Source organism: Pangasianodon hypophthalmus, chromosome 11, assembly GCF_027358585.1.
Source record: "Pangasianodon hypophthalmus isolate fPanHyp1 chromosome 11, fPanHyp1.pri, whole genome shotgun sequence".
Lineage (NCBI taxonomy): Eukaryota > Metazoa > Chordata > Actinopteri > Siluriformes > Pangasiidae > Pangasianodon > Pangasianodon hypophthalmus.
The window spans coordinates 5,562,806-5,577,853 of NC_069720.1; the positions used below are offsets into that span (position 1 = coordinate 5,562,806).

A 15,048-nucleotide genomic window follows, 5' to 3' on the forward strand; every position below is an offset into this window, starting at 1 on the left:
CTTCACGGTCCACAAGCTTTAGAAACTTGAAAGTCACAATCAGAGCTCAGTTTTTCATCAGCTGAACTGGTAGAGAGAGTGTTCAGTGTGTTGCTTGCTTCATTTAATGCGGATCTACTACGGTTCACTTACTGATCTGTACAAGATCAGGAAATAGAGCAGGAAGAGGAGATCACTCCCATTTCAAACTGTTTGCTTACTTATCAAAGCGAAATGTTTGAGAGTCATTTTAAAAAAAATAAAAAAAAAAAAAAAACGTACATAGTAGTAACAATAATCATCAGTGACAAGGTGGTGTGATACAGCCCGGTGTTTCCACCCTGAAGTTGATCATTTTGCTATAACAAAATTTCCCAATGTTTATTATTCCTTTATTGTCATAGTTCCTTTAATAACTTATAAGCTATAATATCTAACTTATATAACATAACATATAAATATATAACAGCAGTTATTTCCTCACTTTCTGTTAAAGGTAATAAGCCAAATACATACTGCTCATTGTCGATAAGAAAGTTTGTTACAAGAAACCCCAAAACACAACGTCCTCCTTCCTGAAGACTCTCCAATGGTGGAAAACCTACTGACCGTTACAAAGCACTGACCCTGGAGACACCTTCTAAATGTTAAAATAAACATTAAAAAAAAATCATCATATCAACCATTAATCTTTGTTTTAAACAAAACACATTTTAAAATTTGTGAATTTATATAAACCTGATTGAATTACAGCCAGAACTACTCTCAGAGCTGATGTTATAGAAACTTAATCAACACCTTCTGACCAATCAGAATCGAGAATTCAACAATTCAACGGCCTGAATACAGGGCAAGTGTGTTTGTCATCTGGTATGACGCCTGTCTGTTGATGACTTTGTCCTTTTTTCAGATACAGAATAGTCAAGGCCCAGGGACAGAGCAAGAGTTGGACAGCTGATGCACACTAGAAATTATTTAGAGATCGTAAGTGTCAGTCACAGTCAGCCAGAAACACTGATGCCCCAGGAAATATATCAGTGTGGCTGCAAACCAAGGGTCACATTTAACTCCCAGGAATATATCAGTGTACAAGCTAAATGCTAGCAGCACAAATGATAAACAACACATTCTGCCCTGCCTTTTTAACAAATAAAAAAGAACCCAGTCTTGTTTTCTATTGGCTCACCATACTCAAGTTTATAAATTCACACAGATAAAGCTGGTGCAAAGTGAAAGAAAACACTACCAGAAGCAGATGCACATCTTCCAGGTCCCACATCCTTTCCCCTTCAGTGAATTGGTTTTTCCGTCAGGTGAATTTTTACCTGCTGAAGAGCAGAAAAGCATCATTTTCAGGTGTCTCATGTATCACTGTAGCAAGGGGTCAAAAAACAATATACTACAGCTAAACTTTAAATGTTGGCACCTCTGTAGCTGATTGCCAGTCCTGTGCCAATCCACCAAACTCCATGTTTATTCATCTTTATTGATCTCATCAGCCAAAAGTCAATTTACATCTGCCCTTATCCACGGCAAATCACAGAAGTGTAAGGACATTACATTTATCACATTTATGCAACAGAGCAGTTGGGTGTTAAGGGCCTTCCTGAAGGGCCCAGCATGGGCAGCTTAGTAGTGCTGGGCTTTGAACTCCTGACCTTCTAAACTATAGTCCAATGCCCTAACCAATGAGCTACCACTGACTGTTTAAAGCCAGAGCTGGAAAAGGGAGGGACGCTTTTAATAACTGCGCTGAGGGGAACAAAGGCTTGCAAAATTCTGACATTTTGAGATCCTTGAAGCTACTTTGAAAACTTCAAAAGATGCTGAAACTAATTTAAAAGCAATTCACACACTCTCTTACCATCCACTTCACACAGAGGTGTTGGATGTTAAAACTAGTCTCTACCTCCATGTGACTCCATCCTTCCCCTCTAGAAAAAAACAACAATCAGCCAAAGTCCTCAATCTGTCAATCCAATTCAGGGAACATAAAAAGCAGGAAGGCAGACGTTCTTCAATAAAGCGCTCGCTGATGTGACTGTGGGCTATTTGTCAAAACTGCACTCTACATCTCAGAGAAGAAAAGAAGGGAAACTGGATGAGACGCTGTCTTCCATCTTTGAAAAACTGACAGCCCCAAATCTCAAGGATAATGCAATTGTGGCATCTGGTTGAGACTTTGCATAATTGAGCCAGCTGTTCATTTTCTGAAATTACATAATATTTTGAGCGAGTGCACTGTTGTGAACTTTAAAACTTGGAACGATAAACCTTGCAAATGACTTCAGTTCAATATATTTCAATTTACTTCTCAATCATGCTGGAGATAGAACTGGCACCCATATGAATGTCAAGTGACTATATATGCTAATTCAGCACATTTGTTAGCTTCTACAGCATTTCTATAAACTCTAAACCATTTAAATATGATGTGTGTAGCGATTCTGGTGCTAATTTGTTACTTGGAGTTGTATTATTAGCGTTATTCCCATGCGAAGTCACTCTGACGTTACATGGGGACACTGTTAATGCTAGCGCAGTTGTGCTGAGTTACAGGAGAGACCCAGCTAGTTAGCAATCGAGGAGATGACGAGTGTGGTGTTGACGGGTGTATGAGCACAAAGTTGAAGCTTTGTTAGCTGTTCTGTTTGAGCAGTGTGTACAGATATGGAGGTTATGCACTAGACTTTAGACTGAAGGACTAAAGCACTGCTGCATCGTTTTCTTTAGTTAGAGATGAAGCGATGGCTAAATTCCACTGCACCACTGACAAACAGCATTGTGGGTAATGCGGGAAGCCATTAAACAAAGTGAAAATAAAGCAATATGTCAGTGAAAGGAGTTTAAACCAAAAAGGTGAACTCTATTAATGTGAATTTTATTACAAAAAAAAATCTTGAACAGATTAATATTAATGATGTTCAGGGTTTAGTTTTCTTTAAAAGTTGAAAACTTTAAAACTACCCTTTAAAAGTTTCCTTTTAACTCCGCAGATAAATTGGACCTGGCAACCATATCAAATCATTTTATTCAAAAGTTTATCCACATTTTTTGTTGACTACTCAAAAATTCAATGTAAATTTTGTGAAACATTTGAATGGCAACCTTGTAAATGTATTTAGTATTCAAAAGATTTTTATTATTATTACATTACATTAAAAATCTGACAAGGCACATCACATAATCGCTACAAAAATTGATCCATGGTCAGCTTGTTTACACTTCATGAATAAGTCTCTGCCCTCCGTTAAAGTATGTTTTTTTAAAAAAAATTTTTAAGTCAGTCACTCCACATCTTGGGTCGCACTGCTGATACTTGAGTTTCATCATGTCACCTCATATATTCAGACCTTTTCAATTCCATACTGGCCCACATTCAAACATTTCAGCTCAGGGTCTTGCGTCAGTGATCTGAATCCACAAATCAGATCAGATGAAGGAGAAAATCTGACGCTGGAAACCTGACTTCACCATCTAACACCAGTCTGAGCCACTCCCTTGAGCTGGCGAGTTACACATGAGCTGCACTTTAGAGCCTAATTCCCTTGTGTGTGTGATGATCCGACACCATCAGACGTCCTGTGATCAGCACCTACTGCTTCTGATACACTATTGAATCCTTGTTCCCTGTAAGAGACGCACAATATTTCAAAGATAAGAACACTTCATAAAAGGAAGACAGGCTGGAAACAGAAAATGGAGAGTGTACTTACGTTAAGAGCTCGTGCAGTTCTCTTTTGATCTTGGTTACGACCGGAGGACCCTGATACACCAGCGCTGTGTAGAGCTGAACCAGAGATGCTCCGGCACGGATCTTATCCAGGGCATCCTGTCCACTAGCCACTCCACCTACACCCACTATAGGCACCTTCCCTACAACACAAACAAATGGATGTTTCCAGTTATGCAAAAGACAGTTTCAGCATCCAGACTTTACATGGTGGTTTTTTAAAAAAAAAAAAAAAAAACACATTAAAGAGAAGGTTCATGCAATTCGAATTGATTGGAAGAGAGAAATTTGGTCTTGAAACATGATGCCTGAACAGATAAACAATAAAACATCACAAATCTCCACATAAATGACAATATAAATTCATTTTCTAGTTTCCGTTAGTATTAAGAGTGCTTTCGCAGAGCAAAAACATGTAGATAAAAGCTGCTTTGGCACTTGCTGACCTTTGAGCATAGTGACAATTCAAACCTGTAGCAAGGGATGTATCATAAATATGGATGTAGCGTTGTCAAAAATGGCTTGGACACAGAAACGGTTGAAGTGATTAGACTTATTGGTGTGTGCAAATAATAGTTCCTAATTTAAATACAAGGTTCTTTCTCAAAGCACACTTTCTTTATTGCCCGTAGATGTGTTATTTATTTATTTATTTTTTACCTTTCGTTAAGGTGTACATCTCCCGTACTGTACGAGTGGACAGCTCTTTGAGCGGCTGCCCGCTGAGACCCCCCACCTCGTTCCTGTTGTGGTCCTGCAGGGTCTCAGGCCTGGACACTGTGGTGTTGGAAACGATTAAACCATCCACACCGAGCTAACACACAAAAGCACATGAAAGCAATCATTCAGACACAACAGCAATAATATGTAAGGAATACAACACTTGGGGCATGCTGTTACAGGAAAATAATCAATCACTGGTTGGTGTGATGTGGCTCAACTCGAAGCAAAGTTATTGTTACCACCCTGAAGTTGATTATTTTTCTATAACTACACATTCTGAAGTGTTTTATTCCTCTGCTGCCTACCTAGTTTTCTAAAGCTAATAGTTTATTTATGAAAGAACAATACTTCACACAGTACTTTTTTTATCTGTTTATAGGTACATTTAATATTGTGGAATGTCCTGTACCGATTTATGTTATAAGCTGTTTCCTCTCCAGCCTCTTTTTTCTTGACGTTAATAAGACAAACACGTCATGTTACCGGGAAACCACACGTTCCGCACAAACTCTGTCATGTAACCTCTCCCATTACAGCTTTACCTCTGACTCTGCCACTGGAGACTCCTTCCATAAACATTACCTAAACATCGTCTTACAGAAAACTTCACCACAACCATGATTACGCATTTTTAAAATTCGTTCATGTAAACGGTTTGCTATACGAGTCCGTGTGTACATTGTTACTATAGAAACAATAACGTATTTGAGTCAACCAATCAGATTCGAGAATTCAACAGTACTGTGCAATAATTTATTTGCTTTACTTTTTAGGAACATGATTTTATAAAAACTAAAATACCACACACACACTAAGTAAATGTCTAGTGGTATATATTATATCTATAATTAAGATTACAAAATGACATAATTATTAATTAAGTGGAAAGAAAGAACTGACCTCTGTGATGACCTCTGCAATGTCCTGCTTGTCTTGCTGGGAGAGATCCGGAGCAATCTTAACCATTACTGGCAGCCGATTCGCTCCTTGCAGATTGTCTCTCGCTTTCAGTACCTGAGTTCACGATCGAAACACACACACACACACACACACACACACACACACAATACAGTGACACAGTGTAATTCCACCGTGAATACCGACTGCCCAGATAACTTAAGAGATAAAAACAAATCCAGACCCAGCTGTTACACAACATAATATCTCAATTTTATATCTAGACTATGCTCACACAGCATCACACAGCTCACACAGCATCTGTCAGGCAACTTTAGTGACCAAATCAGATTTTTGTTTGGTTTATTTTTGGACGATATTGCATTTGTTTGTATATCAATTCTGCCATGAACTGTTTTACATAAGAGCAATGTCCAGACGCAGCTCTGAGCGTATTTGACGCAGTCTGGGAGTTTTTAAGCAAAGACATAAGAAGATTTGTTTTTGCTCCAGGTGTTGGTACACTCCTCCCCTGCCTTCATCCTCTTTTTTTTTTTTTTTTGTCCATGTTGTTCTTGTTGCAAATTTCTGATGTCACTAGCACTGCACATTGAATAACAAAAAAATAAATAAACAACAACAAGAAGAAAAAAGAGTGTACAATGTACAATATGACTCACGTCCATTTCAAACCACAAAAAAAAAAACAGCTAAACAGAACTGAATGTACTTTTTCACAATACAGACTGCATAGTAATCCGTTCTGCTCACATCAGGTATGTCAAGCCATAGCACGGTTCATCTGTAGCCTTAGTCAAGCCAAGGTGTAAATGAGTAAAGCCTTCACAGCCAAGGACAGTCATTTGCATTGGGTAACTGAGCCGTGTTCTACCTGGTCCAGTAGATGGCGCAGTTCTTTCTTCCCCTGCAGGTCTCTGAGGCCCGGAGTGTTCGGGCTGCTCACATTCACTACCAGGTAGTCAGCGAGGGGGCCAAGCGTCCTCACTCCCTCCAGATAATCAGCCACGGCATCAGTGGACAGCTTGTTCTTCCCCAGGTTGATGCCTAGCGGTTTGCCTGCTGAGATCGTATAATAATTCCGGCTTATTGAGACTTTTCCACTGAAATAACAGGAAACGAAATGAAGTGATTGCTCTGTGGCTTTCGTGTTCAGAGTAAGGCTATAGGATGTCGCAGGTTTACCTTTTGTGAGCCCAGATTGAACAACTTCTCTGGCTTTTAATCTCTCCTGAACAGCTGCAATGCCACAGCTGTTGAAACCGTATCTGAAAGACACATATACATACACAACTAGTTATGTCATCATTACTAATTTAATACAAGTCAACACAGCAACAACTTCATACCACAGTGCAGGTGTTGATGAATTCGCTATAACAGCAGCTCTGGCTGTTTCTATAGTAACAGTTCAGTCACAGGGACTTTTATGGTAGACACTTCACATAATAATAAATGGATGAACGATTTGTTGTTTATTTAACAATGAAAAATCCAAAATCATTGACATGGTGATGTTTTCTGTATGGAGATTTTTATTTAACAGTTATGGAAGGAGTCTCCAGCGTCAGTGCTTTATAACACTCAGTAAGCTGTGCATTCTTGTATTCTCGGGAACATGACATGAGAGAGAGGGGGAAAAAAGAGAGGCTGGTGAAGGAATGACTGTTTATAGCTGCTATAACGCAAGTGATTACATTTAAAAGTAACCATAAATGGATAAAAAAAAAAAACAAGATGTGCCATTCTTTACTCAATAAAAAAAATTGTACTTTTTAGCATATTACTGTGGTGTAAGACTGTTAAAATGCTTTCGGATGTGGTGTTAATGGCAAATAATCAGTTTCAGGGTGGTATCAATAATGCTGCATGGCATCTTTCGGCATCACATCACCCCATCGTTGATTATTTTCCTATAACTGCACTCTCCCATATGCTTTATTCCTAACTTAATATATACTAAATAAAGAAAATAAACCATGCTAATACTGAAACAAATGTTTGCATTTTAGCTGATTCTTTCCCTCTGAGTATTTCTCAGGGAAAATATTTCTGCTCATAAAAACCCCTGTGTAATAAATGCAGCCTTTCATCTCGTGCCTCGTGTGCGTCTGGCTCAGCACTTTATCAAAGTGTAGCGCGTATTAAACTATAAACCGGCTGACGTCTTTTCCTTTCAGCCTGAAAGCGTGACAATATTTTGATTGCTGTTGAAATCTGAGCAAAGCAAACAGCTCCGGTGACCGTGATCATTCCACTCAGTCATTAAGATTCATCAGTTACGGGTTTCCATAGCAACAAATAGACTGCAAACTACTTTTTTCGCCCCATCAACTGAATCGAGGCAAATAAACTGTAAAGCTGAAGGCTATATTTAATGTCAGGCTGGAAACATGGGAAGGAAAAAGAGATACTGTATAGACTTGTGTTCTATTGGGCTTTGTATGTTCTTTTGTGAGACTACACTGTTTTCCAAAGCAAGATGTTGACAGAGGGGAGCCAATATTTATACAGCTGTTTAATTTTATTAAGTTCATAATGAATTTATAATACAATCTGTCTGAAGTCCTAATTAAATAACATATTTATTACATACTGGACAATAGGAACAGATGATAAGGCAAAAAAAAAAAAATCATATCTTTATGTAGGGTTGCCAGATTGGGAGTGAATAAGTAAATAACACGTACTTACACCAAAGTAGGCTATATCTATAAGAACAGTCGAAATGGTCAGTCTAATAAAATATAATCTGGCAACAGATTATATGTGACACACAATATTTCATGATATTTAGTTTTGCTTTAAAAAAAAAAAAACAACCAAGAGTACATAGTTTTGTTAAATTCTGCACTTTTTTAGAATATAATAATGCAAATTTAAATGCTTTGCGTTTCTCACTGCATATTAAATTTCTTCAAATGGTGAAATATTTCTTAGGCATGTCTCTAACCGAGCTTTAATTTTAAATGTAGTAAACTAATTAACCATCTTCTAATGATATCACACAACTGACCTGCTAATTAAAATACTACCTTATGATTAAATTTTAAAAAATGGTGTTTTTTTGTGATCATCGTCACTTCAGATTTCATGATTGTCGCATGTCTAAGGGCACCTTTTTCCAATCTTATGCAGTATGCATACCAAAGAGAGAATTTGCCATTCAAAACCAGGAGTGTGTACACACTGCACTCGTTTACGTCAAGAGCAGAGGCTCACACACTTAACCTGCCTATGAGGAACTTGCTAGAATGGCTGATCGTGGTGTCCAGCATGCATCAAGGCTAGTCACAAGCTCATAAGCCACACAGACGGGAATTTTTAATTAATTTCGTAGCCCAGGATGTGTCTATGCATAGGATTTTTCTACTTCATGCTGATTTCTTGGCAACGTGTGCAACTATTCAAATAGCCTGCATCTTATTTACATAAATCCTATACTCATTTTGTGAGCAGATAAAATTGTCCACTGATTTCACGAAAGGCTTGAGGCCAATTTTAAAAAGGTTTTGCACATGAATCTACACGTATCCTAAAACAACTTAATCCAAAGACTTAAAAAAAGCTAATCAAGATTAATTTCAAATGACGTCTCTTATACCGACATGTTTATAAATGGGTTTCCCTGTCCTCGTCCTTGGTTACCATGACGTTACCATGACATTTCACATTTCTACTTTCCCCATTTCAAATTCAGCAAGCCACATTTACATGTATTCCCTTTGACACTTTTACACTTCTACCCAAAGCGACTTAAAGGTGCGGCAGAATACAATCCCAAGCACTCGGTCACGTCTACATGCAAAGATTTTTTTTTCCTGTCAGTTGGAAATATTATAAATGAGCTATTTGTATATTATATATTATATATTTTGCATTCTGCATAATTCTGCTTCAAATTTATTATTGAATTATTACTTGGACTCCTCTGACATGCTTCAGCACGCTTCCAACAATTTACCTATTGTTCAATATTTTTAAAATCTATAACATAAACATTGTTCCCTTATAGCATTTTGGTTTAAACGCCTACATATTATATACTCTAAAATTTGAAAATATAACCGAAGAATAGATAGAAGTGACTCAGGTATTGAGTCTCATTAAGATCTGAGAGCAAGCACAAAGATTTAGCTTTCTTTATTTAATTGCTATAATGAATCAGACTGTTTGGTCTGTAGTGATCAAATAAGGAATAAAAACTTGGGAACATGCTGTTATAGAAATATAATCAACTGGCCACATCCTGCCACTCTTTTTTTCTCTCTCTCTCTTGAAATTAATAAGACAGAATAACACTGGAGACTCCTTCCATAAATGTTAGGCTTGGGTGACATGGTTACTTTAGGCTTAGGTTACATGAAGGATCCACCATACAAGTGCAAGGCAAGTGAATGAACTGTTACTATAAAAATGATAACATATTAGAATAAGCACATTAATAAAACCTTCTGACCAATCAGATTCAATTCAGCAGCACTGTGGTATAGTCAGGATTAGAGCAGGCATGTTTCGGTTGACTGAAGATCAGGTGCACTATTGCGTTTTGGATGATCTGCAATAGTTAAACAGTGCAATGTGGTAGGCCAAGCAGCAGAAAGCTGCACAAATGGTGTTAGTGGTTGCAGAAAAGGAACAAATATAATGTGCTGTGATGCTTAAAGCTGCCTCATACCTGTTAATAACCGCCTGGTCGGCCTCCAGTCTGAACACACGGGGTTTCGGATTTCCCTCCTGTGGTTTCGGGGTGACTGTTCCCACCTCGACAAAGCCGAAGCCCAGCCGGTACAGAGCATCCACTGCCTCGCCGTGCTTATCAAACCCTGCTGCGATCCCGACTGGATTCCCGAACCTCCGTCCCATCACTTTTACCTCCTGGATTACCACACAAAATATCTAATTAGATTAATACTGCTAAGGCTTAGTACAAAATGTCACATGATGCATGTCGAATTGTATCAAACATTTGAAAAAAAACAGGAAATAATTTACATTAAACAAATGCTTTATCCACTGATTAGTGACGCAGAACACAATCCAAGCACATCAGCTATTCTAACACTGGTCATTTACAATAATTATAGCAATAGACGGTAATAATATAGCTCACGTGTTAATGTAAATAGAGATATGTATGAACATCTTGTACACTCACCAGTGATGCAGGATCCTGGTAGCGACTTCTGGGCACCAGGCCCAGGCTGAGTAAGCGCACAGCCATGACGTGAGCTGTTTCTGCTCCCACAAGTCTTTGCAGCACGGGCATGAGGGTGGTAGCATAGAAGCGCTCGTCCCCGGTCACAGTGAGGTATCCCAGGAATAAGGTGCTGCCACATCCCAGGATCTTTACAGCATCCTTCAGACGCTTCTGCGGTGCAAAAAAAAAAAAGAGTCTGGATGACTAAATTGAAAAGAAAGAGATCACACTTTTTCTTCATTCTGATGTTTTCTGTGAACATTAACTGAAGCTCTTGACCTGTATCTGCATGATTTTATGCATTGTGCTGCTGTCACATGATTTAATGATAGGATGCCTGCATACCTGTACAGGTGTTCCTACTAAAGTGGACAATGAGTGTAAATAAGAACAAAACTATTCACATCTCTCTGAGCGCATGAATGTTATGATTCATCAGGAACATTTGGATTTAATCAGGATTATCTCAGAAAATCAGAAAATGCTTTGATTTGTAAAACTCATTTACATATTGCTGACTGAGCTATATCGCTGTTAGCCCTGCTATCACAAACCTCATACTGCGCATGCGTACAAGATAGAACCCAGAAGGGCAGCAATCACATGGCTGAAGGAAATTGATCAGCACCAGTAATGTCTGCGTGTGTGACAAAATTGTTCACAATTAGTCAAAATACATAGTTTATAGCATCGGAATTGTGAAAGTCGTGAAGTAGTGATGAATTAACACAAGACAGAAGAGAAGAGATGGACCACATTTCATATCTGAGAGGGAAACTCATGTGCCATGTCTAATATTCAGTCTGAACTGCTAAAAGTCACGGGTTAAACACGTCATGCTATCTAGTGTTTATATGTAGCATTATAGCATTTGTCGCAATGTTTCAGGTATTATTGCAGTGTTGTGGTTCTTTTAATGCTGAACGCTAAGTTACCTTCAGCTGTCCCGCCATGACCATTCAGGCTGTAAACACTGGAGGCGCATACACGTGATTTTAGTCAACTCTCGCGAGTTCTCGCGATGTTTAGAGCCACTTATAAGGCGTGCTGTGTAGTATTAATCAACATTATTTCTCTAATAAATATGTACCAAAGTGACGTATTGCATTAAACATGTAATTAAAGACACAAACTAATCCCTTTGTCACTTTGGTATATATATATATATATATATATATATATATATATATATATATATATATATATATATACCAAAGTGACAAAGGGATTAGTTTGTGTCTTTAATTACATGTTTAATGCAATATATATATATATATATATATATATATATATATATATATATATATGTGTGTGTGTTTGTTTAATTACACATGTTTAATGCAATACTTTGTATATACTTTGGTATATATTAATATATACACCCTTGTTGGATTTACTTTTTTTTTTTTTTTACTGAGCTAATGGTTCATACAGTAATGGGAAAAAGAAAGTACACCCTCCTTCAATTTTATGTTTTCATTCATCAGGGCCTAAATTACAATTGTGCCATCCACACCAACTTCTACAAACAAACAAATAACCTCTGGTGACAAAAAAAAAAAAAAAAAAAAAAAAAAACAGATTTCCATATCTAGTCTTTTTTTCCCCAAAAAGTAAACCAACATTCAGAAAGCAGATGGGGAATAAAATAAGTATAGGCTAATTCAGTAACATGTAGAACCACATTTAGCAACAATAAGTAAACATTTCAAGTAAACATTTTCTGTAGGAGTTTATCAGTCTCCCACATCATTTGAGAAATTTTGACCCACTCTTCTTTACAACACTGCTTCAGATCAGGGATGTTTGAGGGCAATCGTTTATGCACAGCTCTCTTAAGATCCCGCCTCAGCATCTCAATGGGGTTGAGGTCTGGACTCGGCCATTCCAACACTTTGATTTCCTCTTTAGCCATTCAGCTGTCAATTTGCTTTTGTGCTTGGGATCATTGTCCTGTTGCATGACCCAATTTCAGCCCAGCTTAAGCTGCTGGACAGATGGCCTAACATATGTCTCAAGAATATTCTGGTATAAAGTGTAGTTCATTGTTGTGTCAATGACTGCAAGTTTCTAAAGTCCTGTGGCTGCAAAACAAGCCCAAATCATCAGCCCTACACCACCATGCTTGACAGTTGGTATGAGGTGTTTTTGGTGATACACTGTGTTTGGTTTTCACCAAACATGGAGCTGTGCATGATGACCAAACATCTCCACCTTGGTCTCTTTAGTCCAAAGGATATTATTCCAGAGATTTTGTGGTATGTTCAGATGCAATTTTGCAAACCTAAGTCATAATGAAATATTCTTTTGGATAGAACGGGTTTTTCCTGGCCACCCTTCCGTGAAAGCCACACAAACAATCTTTTTCTGATTGTGCTGTCATGCACATAAACATTTACTGTGCTGACAGAGGCCTGTATGATGTAGCTCTTGGGTTTCTCTTTACATCTCTGAGCATTAAACGGTCTGACCTTGGACTGAATTTGCTGGGACGCCCACTCCTGGGAAGACTAGGAAAACTGTCTTGGAGGCTCTCTGTTTGTAAACAACTCTTCTCACTGTAGAATGGTCAATTTCAAATTGTTTGGAGATGGCCTTATAACCTTCCCAGATTGATAAGCAGCAGCAGTTGCTTCTCTGAGGTCATGGCCGATGTCCTTTCTTCTTGGCATGATGTAGACAAACACCTGAGTGCTCCAGAACTCCAAACTGCCAAAAGTTCTGCGTTTATAGAGGTAGTCACACTTGTTGTTGTTTAATTAATCTTGTGCATTTCATTAGTAACACCTGGCTGCTAATTACTCTCTTAATGATTGCAGAAGTAGGAAGGGTGTACTTATTTTTTCCCACCTGCTTTCTGAATGTTGGTTTACTTTTTGGGATAATAAATGACTACATATTGAAATCTGTTGTGTTTTTTTGTTGTTGTTGTTGAAGGCTTATAGAAGTTGTTGAGGATGACACAATTGTTATTTAGACCCTGATAAATAAAAAAATATAAAGAATAACGTATAATCCAAATTTTGTTATAAATGTTTGTTTTATGACTTCTGCATTATTGAGTCAGTACAAAACATAATAACATTTATATTTCCAAACATTACTTTTGCAAAAAGTTAACCGTTACAGAAACCTGTCAGTATGTCAGTAAATAAATACACATATTACATAACAGACCATTTTTTCAGGAAAAAAAAACATAATGAAGGCTGCTCGGTTTTGCATGCAAAAAAAACTGTCTTGAAAAAAGAACACAAATGTGACAGTCAAAGTCTCCAGAAGAACTGTGGCTGATTCTCCAAGATGCTCAGTAAAACATACCAGCTAATTTCCTTATAAAACTGCACAAATTGTTTCTGAGACTTCTATTTAAAAAAAAAAAGCAAAGCGTTGTCACACAAAATATGAACTTTGTTTAGTTTATTACTGTCCAATGTACATTTGATGATGCTGATGAATCTAGAAATTCCTGTTATTGTAATTTGATTTAATGACATCAAGGATAAGTATGCTACAAAGGCCTAATCCAATCGAAACATGCTGTCTCAGAAGACCAAACATGTCATTTAAATGGTTTTTAGTCTGTCTTGACAAAAGGATAGGCCATCCATCTTTAGAATATGAAGAAACATGTTTCCTTTCCTTGAGGATTTCAGAAATCAGTATCATGTGTTGGGTATTTTGTTTGTTGTTTTAATGACAAAAAAGCTTAGACAATGTGGAAATTCAAAAACTGTCCCGGTATATCTGAATTCACTCTGTATACAGCTTGTGTCAGGATAATATCCTAAGCAACGAACAGTTAAAAAATACAGAGCTATGAATCTTATAGCAGTATTGAGTAGCAATGGGGTAAAATCACACACACACACACACACACACACACATATATCCTTTAACTTCCTGATTCAGATGTGCGCATCACCGATGTCACATGCAGTGGAACTTCCTTGTTGATAATATGCATAAAAATAAATTCAAATAAGTTCATTTTACCATTGTTACACACTGTTCTCTGTATTGTGATGTGAAAATTGTGACGAAAACCTTTTGGTTTGTGATGTTTTGCTTAAAAATGTTGTTTATAGTAGTATTTATGTATCACATATGAGGCAGGGATGATATACAAATATCAGTTTAATTGAATCTTTATTGTAATATAATGTTGTACATTGATACTATAATATACTGAATGTTCATATGTTCCATTCCTAATTCAGAGTGACACTTTTCATCACGGACAATGGGGATTTCCATGAGAAAAACACTGACAGCTTATAAATTAGGCTTATACACTAATGTATTATGTTTATCACATAATACGCATCACGTTTTAATGTGAATGATCAGTAGTGTTGATATAATGTATCCTGTTTGTAGCTTGTATGTTTGTAATTGTGTTAATTGTTTTTTTGTTTGTTTGTTTGTTTGTTTGTTTGTTATACAAATTTTGTCATTTGTGAAACTAATTTTTGCTCAAGTAGGCCATCAATCAGTC

General features: G+C 37.3%; 1 protein-coding gene across 2 annotated transcripts; it reads right to left on the bottom strand.

The window, feature by feature from the left end:
• Window positions 1-3,099: 3,099 nt before the first annotated feature.
• dhodh (dihydroorotate dehydrogenase) lies at window positions 3,100-11,572 on the bottom strand. Of its 2 annotated transcripts, none has more exons than XM_034308452.2 (9): window positions 11,486-11,572; window positions 10,509-10,721; window positions 10,029-10,228; window positions 6,536-6,618; window positions 6,225-6,409; window positions 5,336-5,449; window positions 4,373-4,526; window positions 3,696-3,855; window positions 3,100-3,609 (listed from the first exon to the last, which is right to left on the bottom strand). In XM_034308452.2, the coding sequence occupies exons 1-9, from the start codon at window positions 11,507-11,509 to the stop codon at window positions 3,519-3,521; spliced, it is 1,224 nt and encodes a 407-aa protein (XP_034164343.1). In that variant the 5' UTR covers window positions 11,510-11,572; the 3' UTR covers window positions 3,100-3,518. The 2 variants fall into 2 exon arrangements, with proteins under 2 accessions (XP_034164343.1, XP_026786161.2); XM_026930360.3 differs by having other exon boundaries at window positions 6,225-6,412.
• Between the last annotated feature and the right edge of the window lie 3,476 nt (window positions 11,573-15,048).

Excerpts from the sequence above, each read along its gene's own strand:
- dhodh (XM_026930360.3), bottom strand. The coding sequence starts at position 11,509 with ATGGTCATGGCGGGACAGCTGAAG. Across the intron at positions 5,450-6,224 it reads TGCGCCATCTACTGGACCAG|GTACTGAAAGCGAGAGACAA; the intron begins GTAGAACACGGC and ends TCGTGAACTCAG. Across the intron at positions 4,527-5,335 it reads TTGCAGAGGTCATCACAGAG|CTCGGTGTGGATGGTTTAAT; the intron begins GTCAGTTCTTTC and ends TTTGTGTGTTAG.